This window comes from Oxyura jamaicensis, chromosome Z, assembly GCF_011077185.1.
Source record: "Oxyura jamaicensis isolate SHBP4307 breed ruddy duck chromosome Z, BPBGC_Ojam_1.0, whole genome shotgun sequence".
In the NCBI taxonomy this organism is placed as follows: domain Eukaryota; kingdom Metazoa; phylum Chordata; class Aves; order Anseriformes; family Anatidae; genus Oxyura; species Oxyura jamaicensis.
The window spans coordinates 19,331,472-19,352,704 of NC_048926.1; the positions used below are offsets into that span (position 1 = coordinate 19,331,472).

Consider the following 21,233-nt stretch of genomic DNA (forward strand, 5'->3'; position numbering starts at 1 on the left):
TGGATATATACTACAATCTGTTGCTTAAATAGAGAGGCGATGAATATGTAATTCTCACTGGGTAAGGCAAGATGCTGACGTAGAGGTGTTATGACACAGTATCACTTGAGAGTGAGATATGCAGAGCATATCTCATGTTACATTTCTCTTGCATGGAATCTTATTCTAAGCTCTTAGGTGTTTCTTCCTTTTAATTCAATCATGCTATTGATTTATTTATTAATTTTTTTTAGGAAATAAATGAGGAAGTATAGATATGAATGTTCTCTTGGTTGATTTGCACAAGGAGATGCCAGGAGTTTGGTTTTACTGTAGTTATGCATGTCGGTTTTCCAAGCTGGTATACTCCCTTGAAGACAGGTTTGATGATTAGAATAACATTAGAGAATTACATACCTGGTTCTGGTTACATACCGCTAACCAGAACAGTTACTGGTTATGCTGTTTGTGATCCTGTGTTTCAGGACTGATCTTCATGTACAGATTCAGGAAGTTTTAGTACATGCCTTCTTAGAAGGTAAAATCTATACCATTACATTTGAGAAGAATGGAATATTTTGAGCATTAAGAACTAGGTTCATCAGACGAGTTTGGAATTATAACATTTTGAGCAATAGTGTCTAACAGATCTGTTATTGCAAACATACTCATCCTCATTTGACTCATCTACGATTTCACGGTGCAATTACAGTAAGAATAAAATCTAATAGCCTTCATTGTCCCATTGTTCTAAACAAGGTTTCCAAAATCACTAAAACATACACTGCCATTACACTGAACTAGAGATGAATATCACACAGCACAGCATTGTAGAACTCCTTTCCTCCTGATGAGAGAAATGAAAATGTTAAATAATAATAATATTGTTCAGCTTTTTAAAATTGTTCATAATTGTTCGTTTTTTTGTTTTATATTAACCTTTCACATGAGAAACCCAGAGGTTCAGAATATCCTTTACTTAACTGATGGACAGAAAGTCAATTACAACCTTCTGCATCATAATTTAAAATTCCAAGTAGATGCAAATCAAAACAGAAGATTGGAAATTGGATAGTCATTAAAGTATTTCATAACATTAGAAATGTGAAAAAAAAAATAATGAAAACAATTTTAATTAAAAAGGGCCATTTTCTTCTTGTTGTTTCTCATCATCGAAAATAACAACCTAAGCCAATAGTTGCTCTAATTGTGCAAAGGAGCTGTATCATTTTTCTTTTTCTTTGGAATTTCTTAAAGTCAATTCTATTTCTGTTCCTAAACTCTAGGCATAGGATTTCTTCACTTGTATTAACATTACAAATTTAATTAAATATTTCATGACTTGATCTATTGAGCCATGAGCCATTGATGATCTGGTTGAATTATACATCCTAATTCAGTAGTAATATGGTAAGTTTATCAACGAAGATTTGAAAATTTAAGCAACTTAAAAGACTCTTTCCCTCCTAATGTCAGACAAAATTTTAGTTACAAAATCGTAGTTTTTCTTCTGCCCTCTAGTTCTGATCATAACAAAGAAAATGAATCCCTTTAAATTCATGAAGTCTACGCAGGTCGTAGTTTCAGGTCTGAGGAACACTTACTGTGTGTCATTCTGAACAAAATACATAACTGTAAATGATGGAACCACTTCTGTAGTTTCAGAGTGGACGTATAACACCACCTCGAAGAGCCCCATCTCCAGATGGCTTCTCTCCATACAGCCCTGAGGAAACAAATCGTCGTGTCAACAAAGTTATGCGAGCCAGGCTGTACCTGCTGCAGCAGATAGGACCCAACTCTTTCTTAATCGGAGGAGACAGCCCTGATAATAAATACAGAGTCTTTATTGGGCCTCAGGTAATGAACATGTTTGTGTTGTCTGCAGCTTTTATTAATACAAATTTAATCTTGGAAAATTGTGTACAAAACCAAAACGGATTCAGTCACCAACCTATGCTAATGGTTCTGCAAAGATACCTAATTGCTTAAAAGATGCTATCTCTGCTTAGCTTGTATTTTTGTCAGATATTTATAGTAAGTACTATTTTTGTCCAGAGCTTCTCTTATTACTTTTTTAACTAGAGTCTTTTTCTTTGTAGATTTCTTATTCCTACAAGTGGCTCCTAAGCATGTCTTATTAAGCATTTTTGGCTAAAATTTGGCAGCTTTCCTGGTTTCTCACCCTGAAATACTTCCTTTCCTTTTTTTTTTGAATGGAGTATATAATAAATGACAACCAGTGTCACAATTACTCTAACGGAGTGATAATACCCATAATTATGTCATTTTCAGAGACTTTGATAGTACTGCCTTGATCCTGTATTGGAGAACATACGGATGGGTGTTGTTTAAGCAGAAGCATCTCCTTTAAGTTTGCTGTTATGGTAGAGATATTTTTTAAGATTAAATGCATATATTTCTTTTAGTATGGAGAATAGCTATAGCTTTCAGTTGACTTTTAAAAATGAAAGGAGAAAATTGGTATTATAATTGTCTGATTTTTTTTTTTATATGTATTCCTGAATAATGTTTTGGGACTTCACTTTATGTAGGGCAATACAAGAAGATACTTATACACGTGTATAAAATACTCTTTTGCTTTTTTTTTTTTTTTGAAAAATAGGAGGGCCTAGTATATATCACTTTAATGCACCTCAGTGTGAAAACATGATCCATGTAATTACCTAGTCAGTAGAGCCCTAGCATATACTTTTCTTTGCAGACTTGTAGCTGTGGTCGCGGAACATTTTGTATTCATCTGTTGTTTGTTATGCTGCGAGTGTTCCAGCTTGAACCCTCAGACCCAATGCTATGGAGAAAGACACTGAAGAACTTTGAGGTAATCAATCTCATAAAAATCTAATGGCAATCTAAAATCTGCCAGGTAAACGTTTTCAGGACACTATTTTAAAAATGCTGAAAACTGCTGTATTTCAAAGCAATGAGAATTAGCTTTTAATTGTTTTTCATTTAATCTGAAGAGATATGTAGGTAGAAAAAAAAATGCAAATAAAAGGTGTTAACTAAAAGAATTAGTAGAGAGTTGCAGTGTAGTGAATGATTCAAATCTTGGATTTTCTAGTCAAACCTAGTTATTTGCATCTCTGATTAGTTGAAAATTAAATAAAACATGGGTCATCAGAAGGATGTGTGTATACTTAAAATTATTAGTTATTCTTAATAAATAGGTTTTTGATGTAAATGGTGTTTCTTGTGATCTCTATTAGAAAAATTTCTGAAATTCCCGGTACTTCTGCTGCTAATATATTATTGCGATGGTCAATAGATCTCTTCTAGTAATAGTTAAGCTTCGGTAATGTTGTCTTTAAATACAAGCTATTCATAGCATAAATGCTACTGTTACTATCTTTTTCTGATGTTAGGTTGAGAGTTTGTTCCAGAAATATCACAGTAGGCGTAGCTCGAGGATCAAAGCTCCATCTCGTAACACCATCCAGAAGTTTGTCTCACGCATGTCAAATTCTCATACATTGTCATCATCTAGTACTTCTACATCTAGTTCAGAACACAGGTTAGTATTTTTCTAAAGGAATTAAAAGCTTTATTATGTAGTTTTTATATAATTTTGGAGGTTTAGAATCACCTACATTCTTTTTGTTTAAAGATGCTTTCATTTCAAACCACGTTAAATCTCTATATTTGCAAACAATCAAGACTCAAATGTGTGTTAGTCATTGTGGTAAGAAGTGGGCATATTTGCTTTATACCTTCCATTTGAAAAATGTTAACTAGAATTGGGAAAAGAATTTTTACTATTTACTAATTTGGGAAAAAAGTTTTAAAAATGTGATTATATGCAAGACTGAAGGATGTATTAACTTTAGAAACAGTTATTTATGTGCATTTGTTCAAATACAGCAGTTGTGCAAATGTTGACAAATGAAGAAACAGGATTTCATTTTTTCTCGTGTCCTAGTAAATTGGTACTACTTTAGAGATATGCTTGTACATATGGGAATACACTGAAAATTTTCTGGGTAAACACACTGCGTGCTTGTAAACATATACTAAAATGTGTAAGTGTATGTTAAGATAATTTTTAAAAAAAAAGCTTTTTCATGTAAAATGAGTGAATAAAATATCAAAGGGAGTTATTAAACTAATGTGATTTTTCTAGTTTATACTATAATAAAAGATGTCTTTTTTTCAGTTTTAAGTGATATTTGAGTCTTTGATAGCTTTCTTTTTTTCTACTAAGCTCCACTACTCGCGCGCTCTTGCATATTCTTTTCCTGATATTTCAAAGATCTTGTTCCTTAAACTAATGATGTATGCATGAATTAGTGGGCCGAGTGAACTAGGCATCCTCTAGAGAGGCCAAACCACAGAAGGCAACCAGAACTGACATTTTTTCTGTAAAGTGAAACACTAATATAAGGACTACCTTGGTATATTATTTTTTGATTATAATCATATGGCTAGATGACTATATTCAGACAGTTTTATAATTCTGATGTACAGATTTTGACCTTAATTGCCCATTGTCTTTCCACTGTCTATTTTTTCCAAATTGTCACTACAAGTAAACTACGTTTTTTTTTATAAAAAAAAAAGATAAATACATAATCTACTCTGAAACCATGTATGTGGCCGGTTCTTTTAATTAGATATCTTGTCTAGAATTATTTTTTTCATCAGGATGGCTTCATTGGATTGTGAACTTCATTGTAGTGCTTATCATTTTTGGCAGGATAAAAGATGTTTCCATTGTTTGCCAGTACACCTCATGGCTAGTTTCAAGCATTACTGGTTCAATGGGAGAGATTACCACTTTGTGCAAGTCTGTGTTTGCATTATATAAATATTGGAGAACACTGAGCATCAGATTCGTTTTGTGATAAAAGTTTACTCAGTTCTGATATTTACTGTGATTTGCAGTTATTTTTGGTTTATTACTAATTCTTCAAAAATAAGTTTTAAAAATTAATATTTCTATACTTAAATACACTGTAGAGTTTATTTTTTTCCTTGAAAAATCCGCAAAAACTTACAGTGGAAAAATCATATCAACGGTTTGCAAGGAAATAGTAATGAATATATATGTAAAGTAACAAATGTATATACAAAGTATTTTTAAAACTACTGTTGCTGAACAAATACAAGATTCCTTAAAACTTCTAGACATATGGCAACTGTAACTTAAGATTTTAATATGAATAATAAATTTTGCACGTTTAAGGAATATTACAGAAGATTATATCTGTTTTTCTTTAAATGCTGTTTAATTTTTTTTCTGTTGAAATCACCAGTTACATGAATTTAAAACTTAAGGTGTGGGGTTGATAAAATGGAAGCAATGTGCAAAATAGGCAAATGATGTTTTTTTAAATCTACATGAGATATGTAGGTATATTCACTTCATTAGTGAATCAGTTACATCTGTTTCTATCAATGACAGAAAACTTGTCGTTTATCTTTTGTTAATTCTTGAGTTTTACTTGTGTTCCTCAACTAGGATTTACAATTTTCTATAACGCTATAAAGACTCACTCATGACTCAGTATTCTGAAAGGAGTATGACGGGCGGGGGGAGAAGGGGGGGAAGTACATAGCTTTCAAAATCTGAAAAGCTCCTAGCTTTTCAAAACTAAACAATAAGTAAAAACGCAAAGCTTGGTTTGTTAAAGAAGCCTTGGGGGGGGATCTAAGTGCCCTAGGCAGGGCCTTTCAGTCTCTAATTGGTATCTGACCTAGTTTGAAAAGATGTCATGCGTTTTGTGACTTTCATTTCAACAAAATGTTGTCTATCCTCAGTGCTTCTAAAAATTTGGTTGCTTACTTATGCAGACCAAGTTTTAGGGAAAATTATTCTTGAATAGCACGTAGTCATTTAGAAGTGATTGTTCCAAACTGGAAATTATTTTTTTATGGTTAAAGCCTGTTCTGGATTCTGATATGTCGTTTTAATAGTCACAATTACCTCTTTTTTTGTAGTATGAAGGATGAAGAAGAACAGATGTGCCCCATTTGTTTGTTAGGCATGCTGGATGAAGAAAGCCTGACTGTGTGTGAAGATGGCTGCAGGAACAAATTACATCACCACTGCATGTCAATATGTATGTTGTCATCTTTGTCTCATTAAATTGTGGTGACTCTAAATATGCAAAAGTATTATAACATAGTGAGTTTCGTTATTTTGTTTGTTTTAAAAGATAAAAGTTAACAAACAAAAAAAATGCCCTTACATGGTAATTGCAACTCCATGAGACTTTGATACCATTCTAGGTACTACTGATATGCTGTATTTTATCAGTTATTCACAATCAAGCTTGTAATTTTGTGTTTTGAGAAGAAGTTGATTGCAATGATTTTTTGAATCAGTGAAATTTGAATCTCTTTTCATGTAGAGTATGTCCAATCAGAACAGGAACAGACTTTTACCCCTCTGTGATTTGCCATTAGAATGCATGAAAGTCATCCACTGTCAGCTTGGATTATGTAATGAATTACAGAGTATTTTTGCATACTACATTAAATGAAGTATACAAATAGTTTGCTTTAACAAATAAAATTCAGCCATATGCATGTTTATACTTTAAAAAAATACTGCTTATGTTTGAGGTATAAAAAGACCCATATTTCAGCTCATCACTTGTAATATTACAGTACTCAAATGAAGCACTTCTGCAAGCAGAAAAGTTTAACTACATATATTTATTAGGCTGCTGCAGATGGCTCAGTTCAGAAGTGTGTGTCCTGAAACTGACATTCTTCAGTAAACCTTGAACATACTAATGCCATCTTCCAGTTACATACACAGTAATATTGGAATATATATCCTGTTGCTTTTTTCCAGGGGCGGAAGAATGTAGAAGGAACAGAGAGCCACTTATATGTCCTCTTTGTAGATCTAAATGGAGATCTCATGATTTCTATAGGTAAGTGGTCAGTCTGAATATAACTGTCTGTTTCTGGATCTCTATTTCTGTTCTTAAATATCGTAAAGTGTTTACTTCGGTTAATGTTTCATTTGTTAATCTGTGCTGTTTGTTGTTAATCTGTAGTCATGAATTGCCTAGCCCTGTGGAGTCATCTGTTCTCCGTGTAGTTCAGCAACAAACTCAACAGCAGCCTACAGTTGGATCTCAGAGGAGAACCCAAGACAGCAATTTTAACCTTACTCATTATGGGGTCCAGCAGATTCCTTCTGCTTATAAAGATTTAGCTGAGCCATGGATTCAGGTAATTTTACTTTTTATATTTGAAGCTTCTTTTACAAAAACATTTTCAACTGTTTCACTAGATTTTCTGCTCTTAGTAAATATTACGTTTGCACAGCACTTATGCAAAACTACTTGCATTTCCTTCAGAAGAAGCTATGATCATTGTCTCTTCTGGAAAGCATGAAATATGCTTGTGTATTCTCTCTTCTGCTATTCTTAATTACTAAAGGATTTCTTGAAAGAGCTTGGAATAAGAGGAGTAATGTTTTATACGCCCAACTTCGTTCCATATTTAAAATTTGCATTGTTAATGCTATCTGTGGGTGCAAATGTACAGAAAAGAGGAAAGAGTGAGTTTCTAAATACAATTGATTCTGAAAAAGGTTATGATGGTGGGGGTGGTGGTATCTACTGAATCAGCCTGGTATAAGAGAACATTAAGGGGAAAATCATAGGGATCATTGGTTTGAATTGGAAGGGACCTTGAAAGATCGCTCAGTTCCACTCCCACACCCGCCATGGACAGGGACACCTCCCACCAGCCCAAGTTGCCCAAAGTCCCATCCAGCCTGGCCTTGAGCACTTCCAGGGATGGAGCATCCACAGCTTCTCTGGGCAGCCTGTGCCTCACAGTAAGGAATTTCTTCCTAATAGCCAATCTAAATCTAACTTCTTTAGTTTAAAACCATTACCCCTTGTTCTGTTACTACACTCCCTGATAGTCTTTCCCCATATTTCTCATAGGCCCACTTTAGGTATTGAAAAGCTACAATAAAGCTCTCTCCAGAGCCTTGTCTTCTCTAGGCTAAATGACCCCAGCTCTCTCAGCCTGTCTTTGCAAGAGAGGTGCTCCAGCCCTGTGATCATCTTTCTGGCCCTCCTCTGGCCCTTCTATAATAGGTCCATGTCCACCTTAATGCTGGGAGCCTCAGCTGAATGCCAGGACTCCAGGAGGGGTCTCACAACAGCAGAACAGGGGGTATGAATCACCTCCCTCACCCTGCTAGTCACTCTTCTTTTGATGCAGCCCAATATACTAGTTGGCTTTCTGGGCTGCAAGTAGTCTTTGCCAGCTCATGTTGAGCTTATCATCTACAGGTACCACCAAGTCCTTCTGTGCAGGGCTGCTCTCTATCCAGTTGTCACCAAGCCTGCATTAGTGTTTGGGATTGCTCCAAGCCAGATGCAGGACCTTGCACTTGTGAACATAAATCACATGTTGTTTGCACGGGATCTTCTCTCTTTGCTTAAGTGGACAATTTGAGACAGAGATACAATAGGATTCTATCGTATGAGTGTCTAATTCTAGAGCACTTGTAACAATTCAAAACCTTACTCTGAATCCCATCAGTTTTATGGTTATTATTGGAAACAATTACATTTAATTTGTACAAAGAAAAAAAAGTTTCCCAGTCATGTTTTCACTTTTTTTTTTTTGTTTCAGACTTAATCTCAGGCATATTATTAAAGGTCCACGTAATAAAATGTAATATTCCTAATTCTCATCTTGACTGTGCAGGTATCACATAAGTACAAAGTTGTCAATTACTGTTACCTACAATGGATTGCTGGAGCCATATAGGCTAAATACTTGCCAACCTAGAGGTGGGCTCAACTGAGCAGGGATCACACTCTTTAAAGAAGAATTTCTATCATAGAATTTTTTAAGAAATACTGTATACCCTCTGACATATTCTTGCTATTAGCGTTATTTAGATGATATGTCACCAGAAACATTTTTCTCTTTTCTGATTGCTGCTCTTAAGTTGTAGTGTTATTCAATTCAACTTATGCAAGGTTGCTTCTTCCTTGGCAGGTGTTTGGGATGGAGTTAGTTGGCTGCTTGTTTTCTCGAAACTGGAATATACGAGAGATGGCACTTAGACGTCTTTCCCATGATGTTAGTGGTGCTCTACTACTGGCTAATGGTGAAAGCACTGGAAATTCTGGAAGTAGCAATGGAAACAACACAAGTGCTGGAGCTCTGGGAGCAGCTAGTGGGTCGTCTCAGACCAGTATCTCAGGAGATGTTGTGGTGGAATCCTGCTGCAGTGTGCTGTCCATGGTCTGTGCTGACCCTGTCTACAAAGTGTATGTTGCTGCTTTAGTAAGTAGTTGTTTACTCATTGTATTCGGGTAATTTCAAAGTTACTTCACTTCTGAAAGGGGAGGGAGAAGGAGTAGGTGTATGAAGTCAGGAATTGTAAATATTTTTGTTAAGCATCGCTGACTTGACTACTAAGTATCTGAAATCAGGATTAATAAAATCCACAGAAAAAATGAGTTGGCATGGAAATGCTTGCTACAGTGCATAGTATTAACAGTAACTATATTGCTGATTTCTTGCCAATCTCAAAGGATACATGACTAATTCTAACAGCTAGTACATATTAAGCTATTTATCTTCTTAAAATTTCACTGATAGTTTCATATAAATGACATTAAAATATTTGCAACTTTAATTTAAAAGCAAACAATGTATAACTAAACTAATTTCATATATATTATTTTTTCTCCTTTCTCTTAGAAAACCTTAAGAGCCATGCTGGTATATACTCCTTGTCATACTTTGGCAGAAAGGACTAAACTACAGCGACTTCTCAAGCCAGTTGTAGAGACAATATTAGTTAAATGTGCAGATGCCAACAGGTATGGTGTCCTATGAACATCATACCTATTGTTACTGAAATGCCTTGAAGCTTAATTTATTGATATTTTATGTGAAATTAGAAGACCATTCACAGGTGGTGGTAAAGTATATATGGATCATAAGTATAAACATACCATGGTATGTTTTTGTTAGAGTAGTTGCTACAGCCAATTTCAGTCTTGAAAGGCATAGGTTTTGAACACATCTGATAATTTTCCAGTGTTTACAGATCTTAAATGATGCTTTGCTTTCATTAAGACTTTTTTCCATAAAATGAAAGAAAATGTCAGGTGCAGTCTTCAGCCTTTCAGCATCCTTTTCAGCTGGTTGGACTGCTTTAGTTTAATTATCCTGACTGCCTTTTGAAACTCTCTAGCAAGTATCAATTACCAGGTTTTATGTGTTTAATATATTTGCATGTTTCATACTTCAGCAAAGTGTGTTGTAGATCTATTTCCCTAAGTGCTAATATAATACTGTTAGTTCTTACATTGTAGCATAATGGTAGAAGATGGCTGTTCTTGAATGAGTGTCTTCTGGCAGTTCTGGCTAGAGCAGGCTTTGTCCTCCTGTCCCAAGCTACCCTGTCTGCTCTGCCAGACCAAGCATTTCTTCAGCTTTTGTACTAGATGCAGAAGACCATCAGCATGATTTTTGTCTCTTTTGCTTCAGTTCCTAATAAGCAGTATTGCTTCTAAAACCAGATGGAGATGTTCCCTACCTCCACTAACAATAGTCTAGCAATAGAGCATCTAAAATAAAAGAAATAGGTAAAATAAAATAAAAGAATGAAATGATGTGAATTTGATTTCCAAGCAGAGTTCCAAGCTAATGGTTATTAAAATGTTTTAATGTTTTCCCTTGAAATCATCAGCTAAAAGAGATAATTTTGTTTTTAATTTCTTGTAGTCGAACAAGTCAACTTTCAGTCTCAACGCTATTGGAGATGTGTAAAGGCCAAGCAGGCGAGCTGGCAGTTGGGAGAGAAATACTTAAGTCTGGTAATAATAGCTCTTCATATATAAATGAATTATAATTACAAGCAAATATACTGAAGTGTTTTAAATTAAGTACAAAATTTATCCAAACTCAGCAACAGTGTTGCTCTTTGGAGTTTAGAGATGGGGTTAGTAACCCATAGAGAGATGGGGTTAGAGATGGGCACAGGTGTATTTCTGTGTGACACAGTTCTGATCCCTATGGAATTAAAACAGTGAAGGTATGTATCTAATCCTTATTTTTAACTACTTTTTTTTAGGGTCCATTGGTATTGGTGGTGTTGATTATGTCTTAAATTGTATTCTTGGAACCCAGACTGAATCTAGCAACTGGCAAGCACTACTGGGACGCCTTTGTCTTATAGACAGACTTCTGTTGGAATTTCCTGGTGAATTTTATCCTCACATTGTCTGTGGAGATGTTTTGCAGGCCGATACTGTAGTAGACAGGTACTTGCTTACACTATTTGACTATTACTCTTTGTAGTTGAGCAAATTGTTGGTAATCTCAAAAAATGGCAGGTTTAATTCCTGTAGACAAATAGCATATACTACAGGAAAGAGTAAACCAACTTTAGAGCAAATGGTTGACATTTTTATATTTCTGATCTGTTAAATAATTCTGAAGCATCAGTGCAGCACTAAGTCTTTTTGGTACTGCAATACTGATAGCTAAGTACTTTGTCTTGAAATGGCTTTCTTAGCACAAGTTAACTAGAGCATATCATTGTATAAAACACTATCTTTTTTTTTGTTGTTGTTAGGTATAAGAAACTTCTCTCCCTCTTAAATTTCGCCTTGCAGTCAATTGACAATTCCCACTCAATGGTTGGTAAGCTATCACGGAGAGTATTTTTGAGTGCCGCAAGAATGGTGGCAAGAGTGCCTCATGTTTTTGTAAAGCTTTTAGAAATGTTGAGTGTGACAAGCTCAACTCATTATGCAAGGATGCGTCGACGTTTGATGGCAATAGCAGATGAAATGGAAATTGCAGAAGCTATTCAGCTAGGCATGGAAGAAATGCAGTCTGGGGATTGTCGACATGAAGACTTTTTGCAGCTACCTGTACCAGAAAACTCTCCAGAAGCTACAGAAAATAATACGCCTAACAATACTGTCCAGTTATCAGGGAAAAGTGGGAAAGGTTTAAGTGACAAAAAAATTAGTGCCAGTCCAGAGGACATTTCTGAGACACTGGCTGGCCTTGCTGTGGGACTTCCTGTTTCATCAGTAACCACTGAGCAACCAAAGCCAGCTGTTCAAACAAAAGGAAAACCCCACAGTCAGTGTTTGAACTCTCCTCCCTCATCCAGTCATTCCCAGTCACTATTCCCAACACTTCTCTCTCCTTCAAACCCATCTGTACCAGCTGGCACTGTAACAGATGTCTCTAAACTCAGACCTCAGGGATTCATTCCCTGCAAAATTCCCTCACCTTCTCCTCAAACACAGCGGAAACTCTCTCTCCAGTTTCAGAGAAACTGTTCTGAAAATAAAGAAGCAGAGAAACTTTCTCCAGTTTTCACCCAAGCCAGGCCATTGCCATCCAGTCACATACACAGGCCAAAGCCATCACGACCCACTCCATGTGATATGAACAAGCAGGGGGAAACTTCAAAAAATGGTATGACACTTGACCTGAACGATATTTCACAGTGTGACGGGAATAGTAGTAATAGCAGTGCAGTTATTCCAAGTGAAGAGACGGTGTTCACACCGGTAGATGAGAAGTGTCGGTTGGATGTTAATGCAGAGCTCAACTCCAGTATTGAGGACCTACTCGAGGCTTCCATGCCAACAAGTGATGGCACAGTTACGTTCAAGTCCGAAGTTGCAGTTCTTTCTCCTGAGCGGGCAGAAAATGATGATACTTACAAAGATGATGTAAATCATAATCAAAAATGCAAGGAAAAGATGGAAGCTGAAGAAGAGGAAGCTTTAGCTATTGCTATGGCAATGTCAGCGTCTCAAGATGCCCTGCCAATAATTCCCCAGCTGCAAGTTGAAAATGGTGAAGATATCATAATTATTCAGCAGGATGTAAGTATACACGTGAAGGTTTAGCATAAATCTCTAAATTGAGATTCATGGAATTTAAAGCATTGTTGGTGTGTTTTCAGAGTTACAGAAACACAGACTCAGTATCCTCTCCTAGAAGCTGGAATATAAAGATACACCCTCAGTATGCACACTGAACGTGCAAACAGAAACCTTCTGTGGTTATTAACAAGTTCAGAGAAGGTGTTTGAAAGAGAGACATTTAATGTGCCAATCATTAAAAAAGCAAATAAGGAAGTTTAAAAGTGAGGGAGCAGAATATGAGAAAGTTTTCAGGAAGGAGTAGAACTCTTAAAGTAGGTCTTAGTGCTGATTTACTGTGAAGGTTATCATGTACTAAATCAGTTTCTGTAAGAAAAAGAGTAGGAAGAGATCATGCTGTCTGCACACATTGAGACAGAAGCTGCAAGATATTTAGAAGCCAGAAAAACAATGATTGCAAGTGAACAGAAGCACAAGAAATAATAGAGAAAGGAATATTTTATGTAGGTTCACCAAAATGGTTGAGTGTGTTGACTTAATGGAGTAAGACAGGTGCTGCAAGCTTTTGGGGCTAAATGCGTAGGAAAGGTGGCAGAATTGGTAGTGTTGCTGGAAAGAAGAAAAAAATACTACATTGTTTTTTTTTGCGATCATTTGCATGAGGTAATAACATGTGAAATTGCCAGGAGTAAATTAAGTAGAAAACATGATTTTGGTACTTCAGATTAGACAGTAAGTAAAAACCTGACTAGAAATGAGTTCAGAAATAGAAAAAAGCCCTGCTCCTATTTGTGTCTTTATATCTTGCCTTTCACATTTGGACACTAACATAGAGGAAGCACTCAGTTATTAGATCTTGTAGGAATGTGTGAATTATGGAAAATGGGTGTTCTGGTCTCATCTGAAACACGTCTAACATGTGATATAAATAACTGTATGGGCAAAGAGAGGCATATAAACTTGGAAATTTCATAGCTTTCCAGAACATCTACATTTTAGATGCATGCTAAACAAGTAATTAATTTGGAATTTAACTTTTAGACACCAGAAACCCTGCCTGGACATACCAAAGCAAAACACCATTATAGAGAAGATGCAGAATGGCTTAAAGGTCAGCAAATTGGTCTTGGAGCTTTCTCTTCCTGCTACCAAGCTCAAGATGTAGGAACGGGGACATTAATGGCTGTAAAACAGGTAAATATTTCACTTTCTTCAATGTATTCTGCTTGTTCTTCAATATTTTTGGGGAATATTTTATATAAAAACCTTCTGCTCTCACAGACTGTTCCCTAGTTCTTCTGCTCCCTGTCATATGTGCTCACATAACACATAATACAAACCCTTTATATTCGTGTTATTAACATAGTATTTTCAGTTTCTTTCACTTTTTATTAAAATAAAAAAATACAGTACTTTCTAATACACATTTTGAAATATGTATTTTTATATGGTCCTTTTTTCATAGTTTTTCAAATGCATTTTTGCTTTTATCAAGTTTATACATCAGTGACAGTTAGGAGTGGAGCACAGATTTCTTGGTTCCAAAGTGATGCCTTATTTTCCTAGTTCAAGCAGAGCAAAGTGAAGAGGAAAGGTTCTTTACTCCAGAGATTCTGTTAGTATTTCCCCCAGAAGATCACTCTGACAAGATCACTCTTACTTTTCTATGACTGTCTTGCATGGAGATGAATTCTCAGCTGAAAGGACTTGAGATTAAAAGAACAATTGAAGTTTTTGGATGGTGAACAGAGATAGAAAGCCATCCATTCTTGTTGCAGTACTGAAAGGGTTTGGGGAGGGGGCACAGTTACAGAACAGATAATTATGTAAGGTAAATCTGAATATCATATTTCAAAACAGGTGACATATGTCAGGAACACATCATCTGAGCAAGAAGAGGTAGTTGAAGCACTGAGGGAGGAGATACGGATGATGAGTCATCTGAACCATCCTAATATTATTCGCATGTTGGGTGCTACGTGTGAGAAGAGCAACTATAACCTCTTTATTGAATGGATGGCAGGTAAACAACTGCATGTGGAAGAAAATGAAGTATCAGTTCTCTTGAAACTAATTTCTGCAAAAATACACAGCAAATATTCCCTATGTTGCTTAAGTTTGCAAACTTCTTTTCATTCCTGATTTAAAGATTTGTGCTGATTAAAGATTTACTTGCTTACAAAACAGTTCAAGCAGTCATAGCAGTTTTCTTACTGGGATTCATTTTTTGACTTGAAATTTTCCATGTCTGATTTGTTATACAGCTGAACAGAAATTTTAGTACTTTACTCATATTCTGCATCTAAAGAAGGTGCCAAACTTTGAGACAGACACCTTCAGTTTCATATGTTTCCAGCGTTTTTTTGTGAAGCTCTGTTTAAATGTTTTAATAATTTAGATAAGTTTATATAATTATTTAAGATATCTTTGCTAAAAATTTTGCAATACCTGTTACTTGTTTCTCTGTCCCAAGCATTTTCACAAAAACTGTGTCAGAAGACACAAAGACATTTAAGAACTTAAATTTATAATAATATATTGTAAGTAGGATGCTTCAAGGAAAAAAACGTAGTTCAAAATCTACTCAGTTGTAATTTAGTAATTTTTTTCATAATTTCATACAGCAGGGACAAGAAAGTTTATATATTTTGTCTAGGAAGGAGCTTTATTTTAGGAATGGGATTTTATGTTGTGATCTAGTTATCAAGACTAGATTTGGTGGTTTATACATTCTATTGCATGTTTCCTATGCAAGAAAACATTGCACTTTATGGTCTCTGGCAGAAACTACTTGGTAATAATACCAGGGTGCTAACAAGCAAAGCTGAAGTATGTGTTTTTACAATCAGTAGTGCAGAAAATCTTTTTTTTCTTTATTTTTCTGTAATGATATTACTTAAGTAATAAGATGTTAGGAAGTGTCTTTACATCACTTAAGTACAAGAAATGTTACTGTACTTTGATAAGCACAGTGTAAAATCCGATCCTTGAGGATCTATATAGCAGTACTTGGTATGTTAAAGTATTTGTATTTTTTTTTTTGTAAGGAAGGTTGATGATTTTAGGAAGCATAATCATCTGTCACTATAATACGTACAGTTCCTGGCAGAAAGTAATTAAGTAATCAACTATATTTCTGTTTATCTAGAGAACTGCAATTTTAGAAGGCAGTGCTACATTCCACTAATATTAAATATGAGTGTTGATAAATTCTGTTTTTATCTTCTAGGGGGATCAGTTGCTCATTTGTTAAGTAAATATGGAGCTTTCAAAGAATCGGTTATTATTAATTACACAGAACAACTGTTACGTGGCCTTTCTTACCTCCACGAGAATCAGATAATCCACAGAGATGTTAAAGGTAAGAATTATTTAGAAGGTCTACTAAAAAATTAATATTTGGAAAGCAGCATCTATTGTGGCTTGAGAGTTGTTGCTTCTCTTAGATACCATCTCTAGAGTGGTGTCTGTTGAGTATGTCTGATCAACTTAAGAACCTTTGTTCTACAGAAATTAATCAAAACATTCACAGCATGCTTGGGGATATTTCCTACCTGTGCCAGTGATAGAGAAGAATTTGTTTTCTGGATTGCTAAATTGAAATATAAAGTCACCACATAGCTTTAAATGTTAATTAGTTACATTCATGTAAATATTTACTGTGAAGTGATAATTAAATCTGAACAAGACACAACAAGGAGGTCAGGTTTCTAATGTATAGCAATATTGTGACTTCTTCCTTTATCCTGATCAAATGTAAACAAAGTTGTGCTGTTTGACAAAAACAAAATTTGGACTTTACTGGGAAGTTCAAGCCTTATTAAACTTCAGCCTTTAATATCACTATATCTGTCCACAAACGAGAGAGATACAGATAAGTATTGACCTAATAGTGGCAAACACTTGGCTTTTAATATTTCTCCTTAAAATAGGAAAACTTTCGTTTGCTATGTAATTCTCTTAAAAACCTCTCAAAGCTACTAAAGAATGAAATAAGTTTAAATTTCACAGGGAGCTGCAGGCAATGAAAACCTCCAGGGTTTTAGATCACTATTCTTTCATTGTTTGAGCTCCAGGCATGGTTCCAGAATCCTGTGTTTGCCCTACTTTGAAATTTCGATTGCTTCTCTAAATCTCTCAGATGGCCTAAACCTATGTGCAGTATCATTTGGGCATAACAAAAAAATGACGTTATTAGACTTGTCCTTGACTTTTTAGATTTCCACGATAATAGGGGTTGGAATGTGAACATATAGTTTTGAAATGGAGGGAGGAAATTTGTCTATTCATTCATTTGCCTTTAATAGAAACCCAACTAGCAGTATTTTTATTATGCTGTTGACAGGTGCCAATTTGCTAATTGACAGCACAGGTCATAGATTAAGAATTGCTGATTTTGGAGCTGCAGCCAGGTTGGCATCAAAAGGAACTGGTGCTGGGGAGTTTCAGGGACAGTTGTTGGGAACTATTGCATTTATGGCACCGGAGGTAAGAAAGCAGTTTTGGAAGTTACTTGAAAAATTGTTTGAACTCTGTAACCTAATTCATACAGCTAGATAACAGAAGACTGCTATAAATGCTTCTAATGTATTTTAAATATAGTTGTTCTAAAGAATAGGGAGTGATACCAACATAGGAAGAATGACATTTCTTTATTGTTGTCAAAGTTGATATATGTAGGGTTTTTTTGCAAGATATATCATGAGTATTGTTACAAAAGCCCAAGTGACCATTTGGTCAACAGAGTGCAAGATTATTTGATTTGTCCCTTAAGGAGGCACTTCACTAGCTCTCCTCTATGGCTGTCTAGTGGTATTTACATCACTGATCACTCTGTTAACCCAAAATGTTGATCAGAATGCACTTGATATTTTTTTTTTTGACAGAATTTTACTTACTTAGAGTTAAGAGACTTTGAAGTGGATAATCTGAGCTTTGTTTTGTCTATCTGTTCAGGTTCTGAGAGGTCAGCAGTATGGTAGGAGCTGCGATGTGTGGAGTGTTGGATGTGTCGTTATAGAAATGGCTTGTGCTAAACCTCCCTGGAATGCAGAGAAACACTCCAATCACCTTGCTCTAATATTTAAGGTGAGGTATTTGTTGTTACAAATATGCTACAAAAGATGCCAACCAGCTTCAAATGTATAGCAGTGTGAATTTTAGAAAAGCATACAGGTAGTAGGAGTTGTTGCAATGGCCCTTCTTAATCTGCAGAAAAAGCTCTGTTCTGCGATATATAATGTAACAGGCCAAAAAATAAATTAGGAATAGAGTTGATCAGATCATCTTCCTCTAGTTAAGGATTTGAACTCTTTCTTACAGTTATGTAAAATGTGGGAGCAAAAGAAAAGTGTTTCTACGATAAAACATTTCTGTGTATTCATATTTCATAGTGGGGAATGTCCTTCGGTAAAACCTGATGTTCCACAACCAGATTTCACCAAAAGATTATCTATCATGCCATGCTGTATATAAATATTGTCCCTCCCTTTTCTAGGTCATCAATTTCAGCATTTGTGCTTCTTACTAAAATTAATTAGATACATTTGATTCTAAAAATCTAGATGAACTGTAGGCGTGAAGAAAATACTGCCACGGGTAAAGAAAGTGATTATTGTCTTCATTAGCATGACTGAAGAAAGAGTTTCCACAAAACCAAATTAGCACAGTAGTATTCAAACAAGAAATATAATTGTCTTAATGATTTGATGTCTGTGTGAATCTGGTGGTGTCACCCTAGTGTTCTCAATCTTGCCTAGTGAAGGTGAAAATGAATTTGGGGAGTAATCTATCTGAAAAAGACTGGTGGGGTGGTAGCAGAAACACAGTAAAGGCAAAGCAAGAGAGCATACCTAGATTTAACTGAGCGATGTTGCATAACAATATGTCAAGCTATGTCCATGCTTTCTTCCATCGTGGCAGTTAACACCAATGGCAAGTGGTAGACTAAAGAATACCCAGAAGTTTGACATAAAAGCTTTTTTATGGCATGTCCTGCACTTGGTCACTAAAGAATTTTGCTGCAAGAAGAAAAATTAGAGAAAAGTGCAAGGAGAGAAGCACCGTGAAAAGCAAGTGAGCATACATTAGTGGGGAAAGAGGCATAAAGGGAACTTAAGACCCATTTTATAACATGGAAAAAATTGATGTAGTCCTCAAACTGCAGTGGGAAATGTGCTAGGTGGATAAAAGTATGCAGTATAACTTGTCAGCTGAAAATGATCAGCTTGTTGAAGGCTTTTGCGGTAGAAGAGGGAGCTTAAGAGTCATTGACTTCTAAAATTCTTTTTCCTCCTTGTTCAGATTGCTAGTGCAACTACTGCTCCATCAATCCCTTCACATCTGTCTCCTGGTTTGAGGGATGTGACTCTTCGGTGTTTAGAACTTCAACCTCAGGACAGACCCCCATCAAGAGAGCTGCTGAAACACCCAGTCTTCCGTACTACATGGTAGTTAATTATGCGTAAGGCTGATATACTGAAGAAGATGCTACTGAATATGTAATAACTGTCTTTCAGTGCAGTTAAGCACAGCAGCTTGTGTTATTCTGATGGCCTTAATGACAGATACATCAAGGACTTAAGGCCAGTGGAGGACCCTACCTAAGTATGTGATTGACAAATCGAGATCTTTACCTAAGCTTAGTATGCAACATTTCACAACATGTGCAGAGATTTGTAAACTGTGCCTTTTCAAACATCTGGCTCTGTGTCAACACAAAAGCATTTTGCTTTAAGTCTGCATGATTATTTAGCAGATAAGTGATTTTTACTTTATTTAGAGCACTTTTTCAGCAATATTAATGGCTGAGGGGCTCAGGATCTATTTTAATATAGCAATCACTGTTCCATCTTACATCAAGTACATGTAAGCAGAGGATTCTGCAATTACAGTCAGTTTTCAGCACTGGTTAAAAGGAAGTTATGTATCTGTCCCTTTTGATTATACAAAGTTCTCTGTGTAAGAAATCCAAATGTTGATGGATACTTTAAAAAAAAAAATTAAAAAATTGCCTTCCTTAAAGTAAGAGCAGGCAGTTGAGGTTCACTGTGCATTTACTGCTGGCTGTGTAATTTCTTTTGAAATTAAAGTTTTGTGCTTTCATTGTATTTTTAACTTTCAGGGAAAGGTGATCTTTTAAAATAGTCTTTAGAAAAAGATGCAAACTGTGTCACTGAATATCTTGCTGACACAAGTTTTAAAAACAGATTTGCTGGAAATATGAAATGAAATAAAATGCCACCTTCAAGTCAGTGTTTCAGGCTCTCATAGTATAGTTTACTATAAAAAAATGTTCTGCGTAAAACAATTCAGAGTCTGAATCATGCAAAATGTTGTTGAGCCTTCTTTTCATATAGCTTTTCGTACAATCTATTCTGGCAAATTAAGTAGAGAAACTTCAAGTCAAAGGCCTCAAACCCAGTTCACATTGAAGTTTATGGGAGACTTTGTCCTGTACTTCTGTGGGAGCAGGTGCCAACTATGAGTAAATCTCATTCTTTCTGTAGCAAAACTGAGGTCGCATATGTTACTGATAATAAGTTTTACCTGCTGTTTTCCTTCTGCCATACATCATCTATTTACTGTAGTTGTTAGTGATAAGTTAATTTCTAAATGTTTTAAAAAAAAAAATTACCATAAGAAAGGTATTTATTTTAACAAGAAGCAAACTTGGACTTGAAAAGCAAGATAAAATGTGAAGTAAAGCTTCACCTATAGTGCAAAACTTTTGTTTTTAGCAGGTGTGTTTTTAAAACATGTTTTTAAAATTATTCTAAAGGCAGGTTTTTAGATTCTGATGCATGTAATTCTGAAGGAAAATGGCAGCTTTTCTTTTGCTTTTTTTAATGGGGATATTTTTAAATCATATACTGATTGTGTTTAATCCATTTGATAAAAATACTGTTTGTGTTTTAACTCTTCAGAAGCCAGTTGAATTGTGGGACTGAAATAGAATTGGTTATTTTCAAAGACTCAGGACAAACTAAATAAGCTATAGTATGTTTAAAAATGTACAACACAAATTGGAAGTAAAACATCTTAAAGATAAGTTTACAGCAATGATAGTGCTCATACTAATTAAAAAAAAAAGCAGTGTCATTAGTTGTGAATGTGTTTCTTTTGGAAATTTTACATTCCTTTGTCTTGGCAGATTTGCGGACTTTGAAGAGTTAAAAAGATAATACCGAAATGTGAAGTTTGGTAGCTCTAACTGTTTTGTACTTGACTTTTTTTTGACCACTTTAGAATTTCTTGTTCTAATAAGATTGTTTCTGTGTCTTTCTTACGTGCAAGCTTTAAAGGATGCACTCTTGCCAATTCATGTACTGGAAGATCAGTTGTCAGATTAATACTGTTTCTGGCAGAAATGTAAACTGT

The 21,233-nt window shown here is 35.3% G+C and overlaps 1 protein-coding gene across 8 annotated transcripts in view; it reads left to right on the plus strand.

Moving 5' to 3' along the window:
• The window catches only part of MAP3K1 (mitogen-activated protein kinase kinase kinase 1), a 57,337-nt gene extending 36,403 nt beyond the window's left edge, over positions 1-20,934 (plus strand). For all 8 annotated transcript variants that reach the window (XM_035310568.1, XM_035310572.1, XM_035310574.1 and 5 more), the window contains 17 exons: positions 1,639-1,839; positions 2,705-2,821; positions 3,366-3,514; positions 5,938-6,059; positions 6,800-6,881; positions 7,008-7,185; positions 8,983-9,273; positions 9,694-9,815; positions 10,726-10,817; positions 11,075-11,264; positions 11,579-12,854; positions 13,896-14,048; positions 14,715-14,877; positions 16,084-16,215; positions 17,200-17,342; positions 17,811-17,942; positions 19,158-20,934. In XM_035310568.1, coding sequence (XP_035166459.1) covers positions 1,639-1,839; positions 2,705-2,821; positions 3,366-3,514; positions 5,938-6,059; positions 6,800-6,881; positions 7,008-7,185; positions 8,983-9,273; positions 9,694-9,815; positions 10,726-10,817; positions 11,075-11,264; positions 11,579-12,854; positions 13,896-14,048; positions 14,715-14,877; positions 16,084-16,215; positions 17,200-17,342; positions 17,811-17,942; positions 19,158-19,307 — 3,693 coding nt within the window. In that variant the 3' untranslated portion in view covers positions 19,308-20,934. The remainder of the gene's footprint in view (positions 1-1,638; positions 1,840-2,704; positions 2,822-3,365; positions 3,515-5,937; positions 6,060-6,799; positions 6,882-7,007; positions 7,186-8,982; positions 9,274-9,693; positions 9,816-10,725; positions 10,818-11,074; positions 11,265-11,578; positions 12,855-13,895; positions 14,049-14,714; positions 14,878-16,083; positions 16,216-17,199; positions 17,343-17,810; positions 17,943-19,157) is intronic.
• Positions 20,935-21,233: the final 299 nt, after the last annotated feature.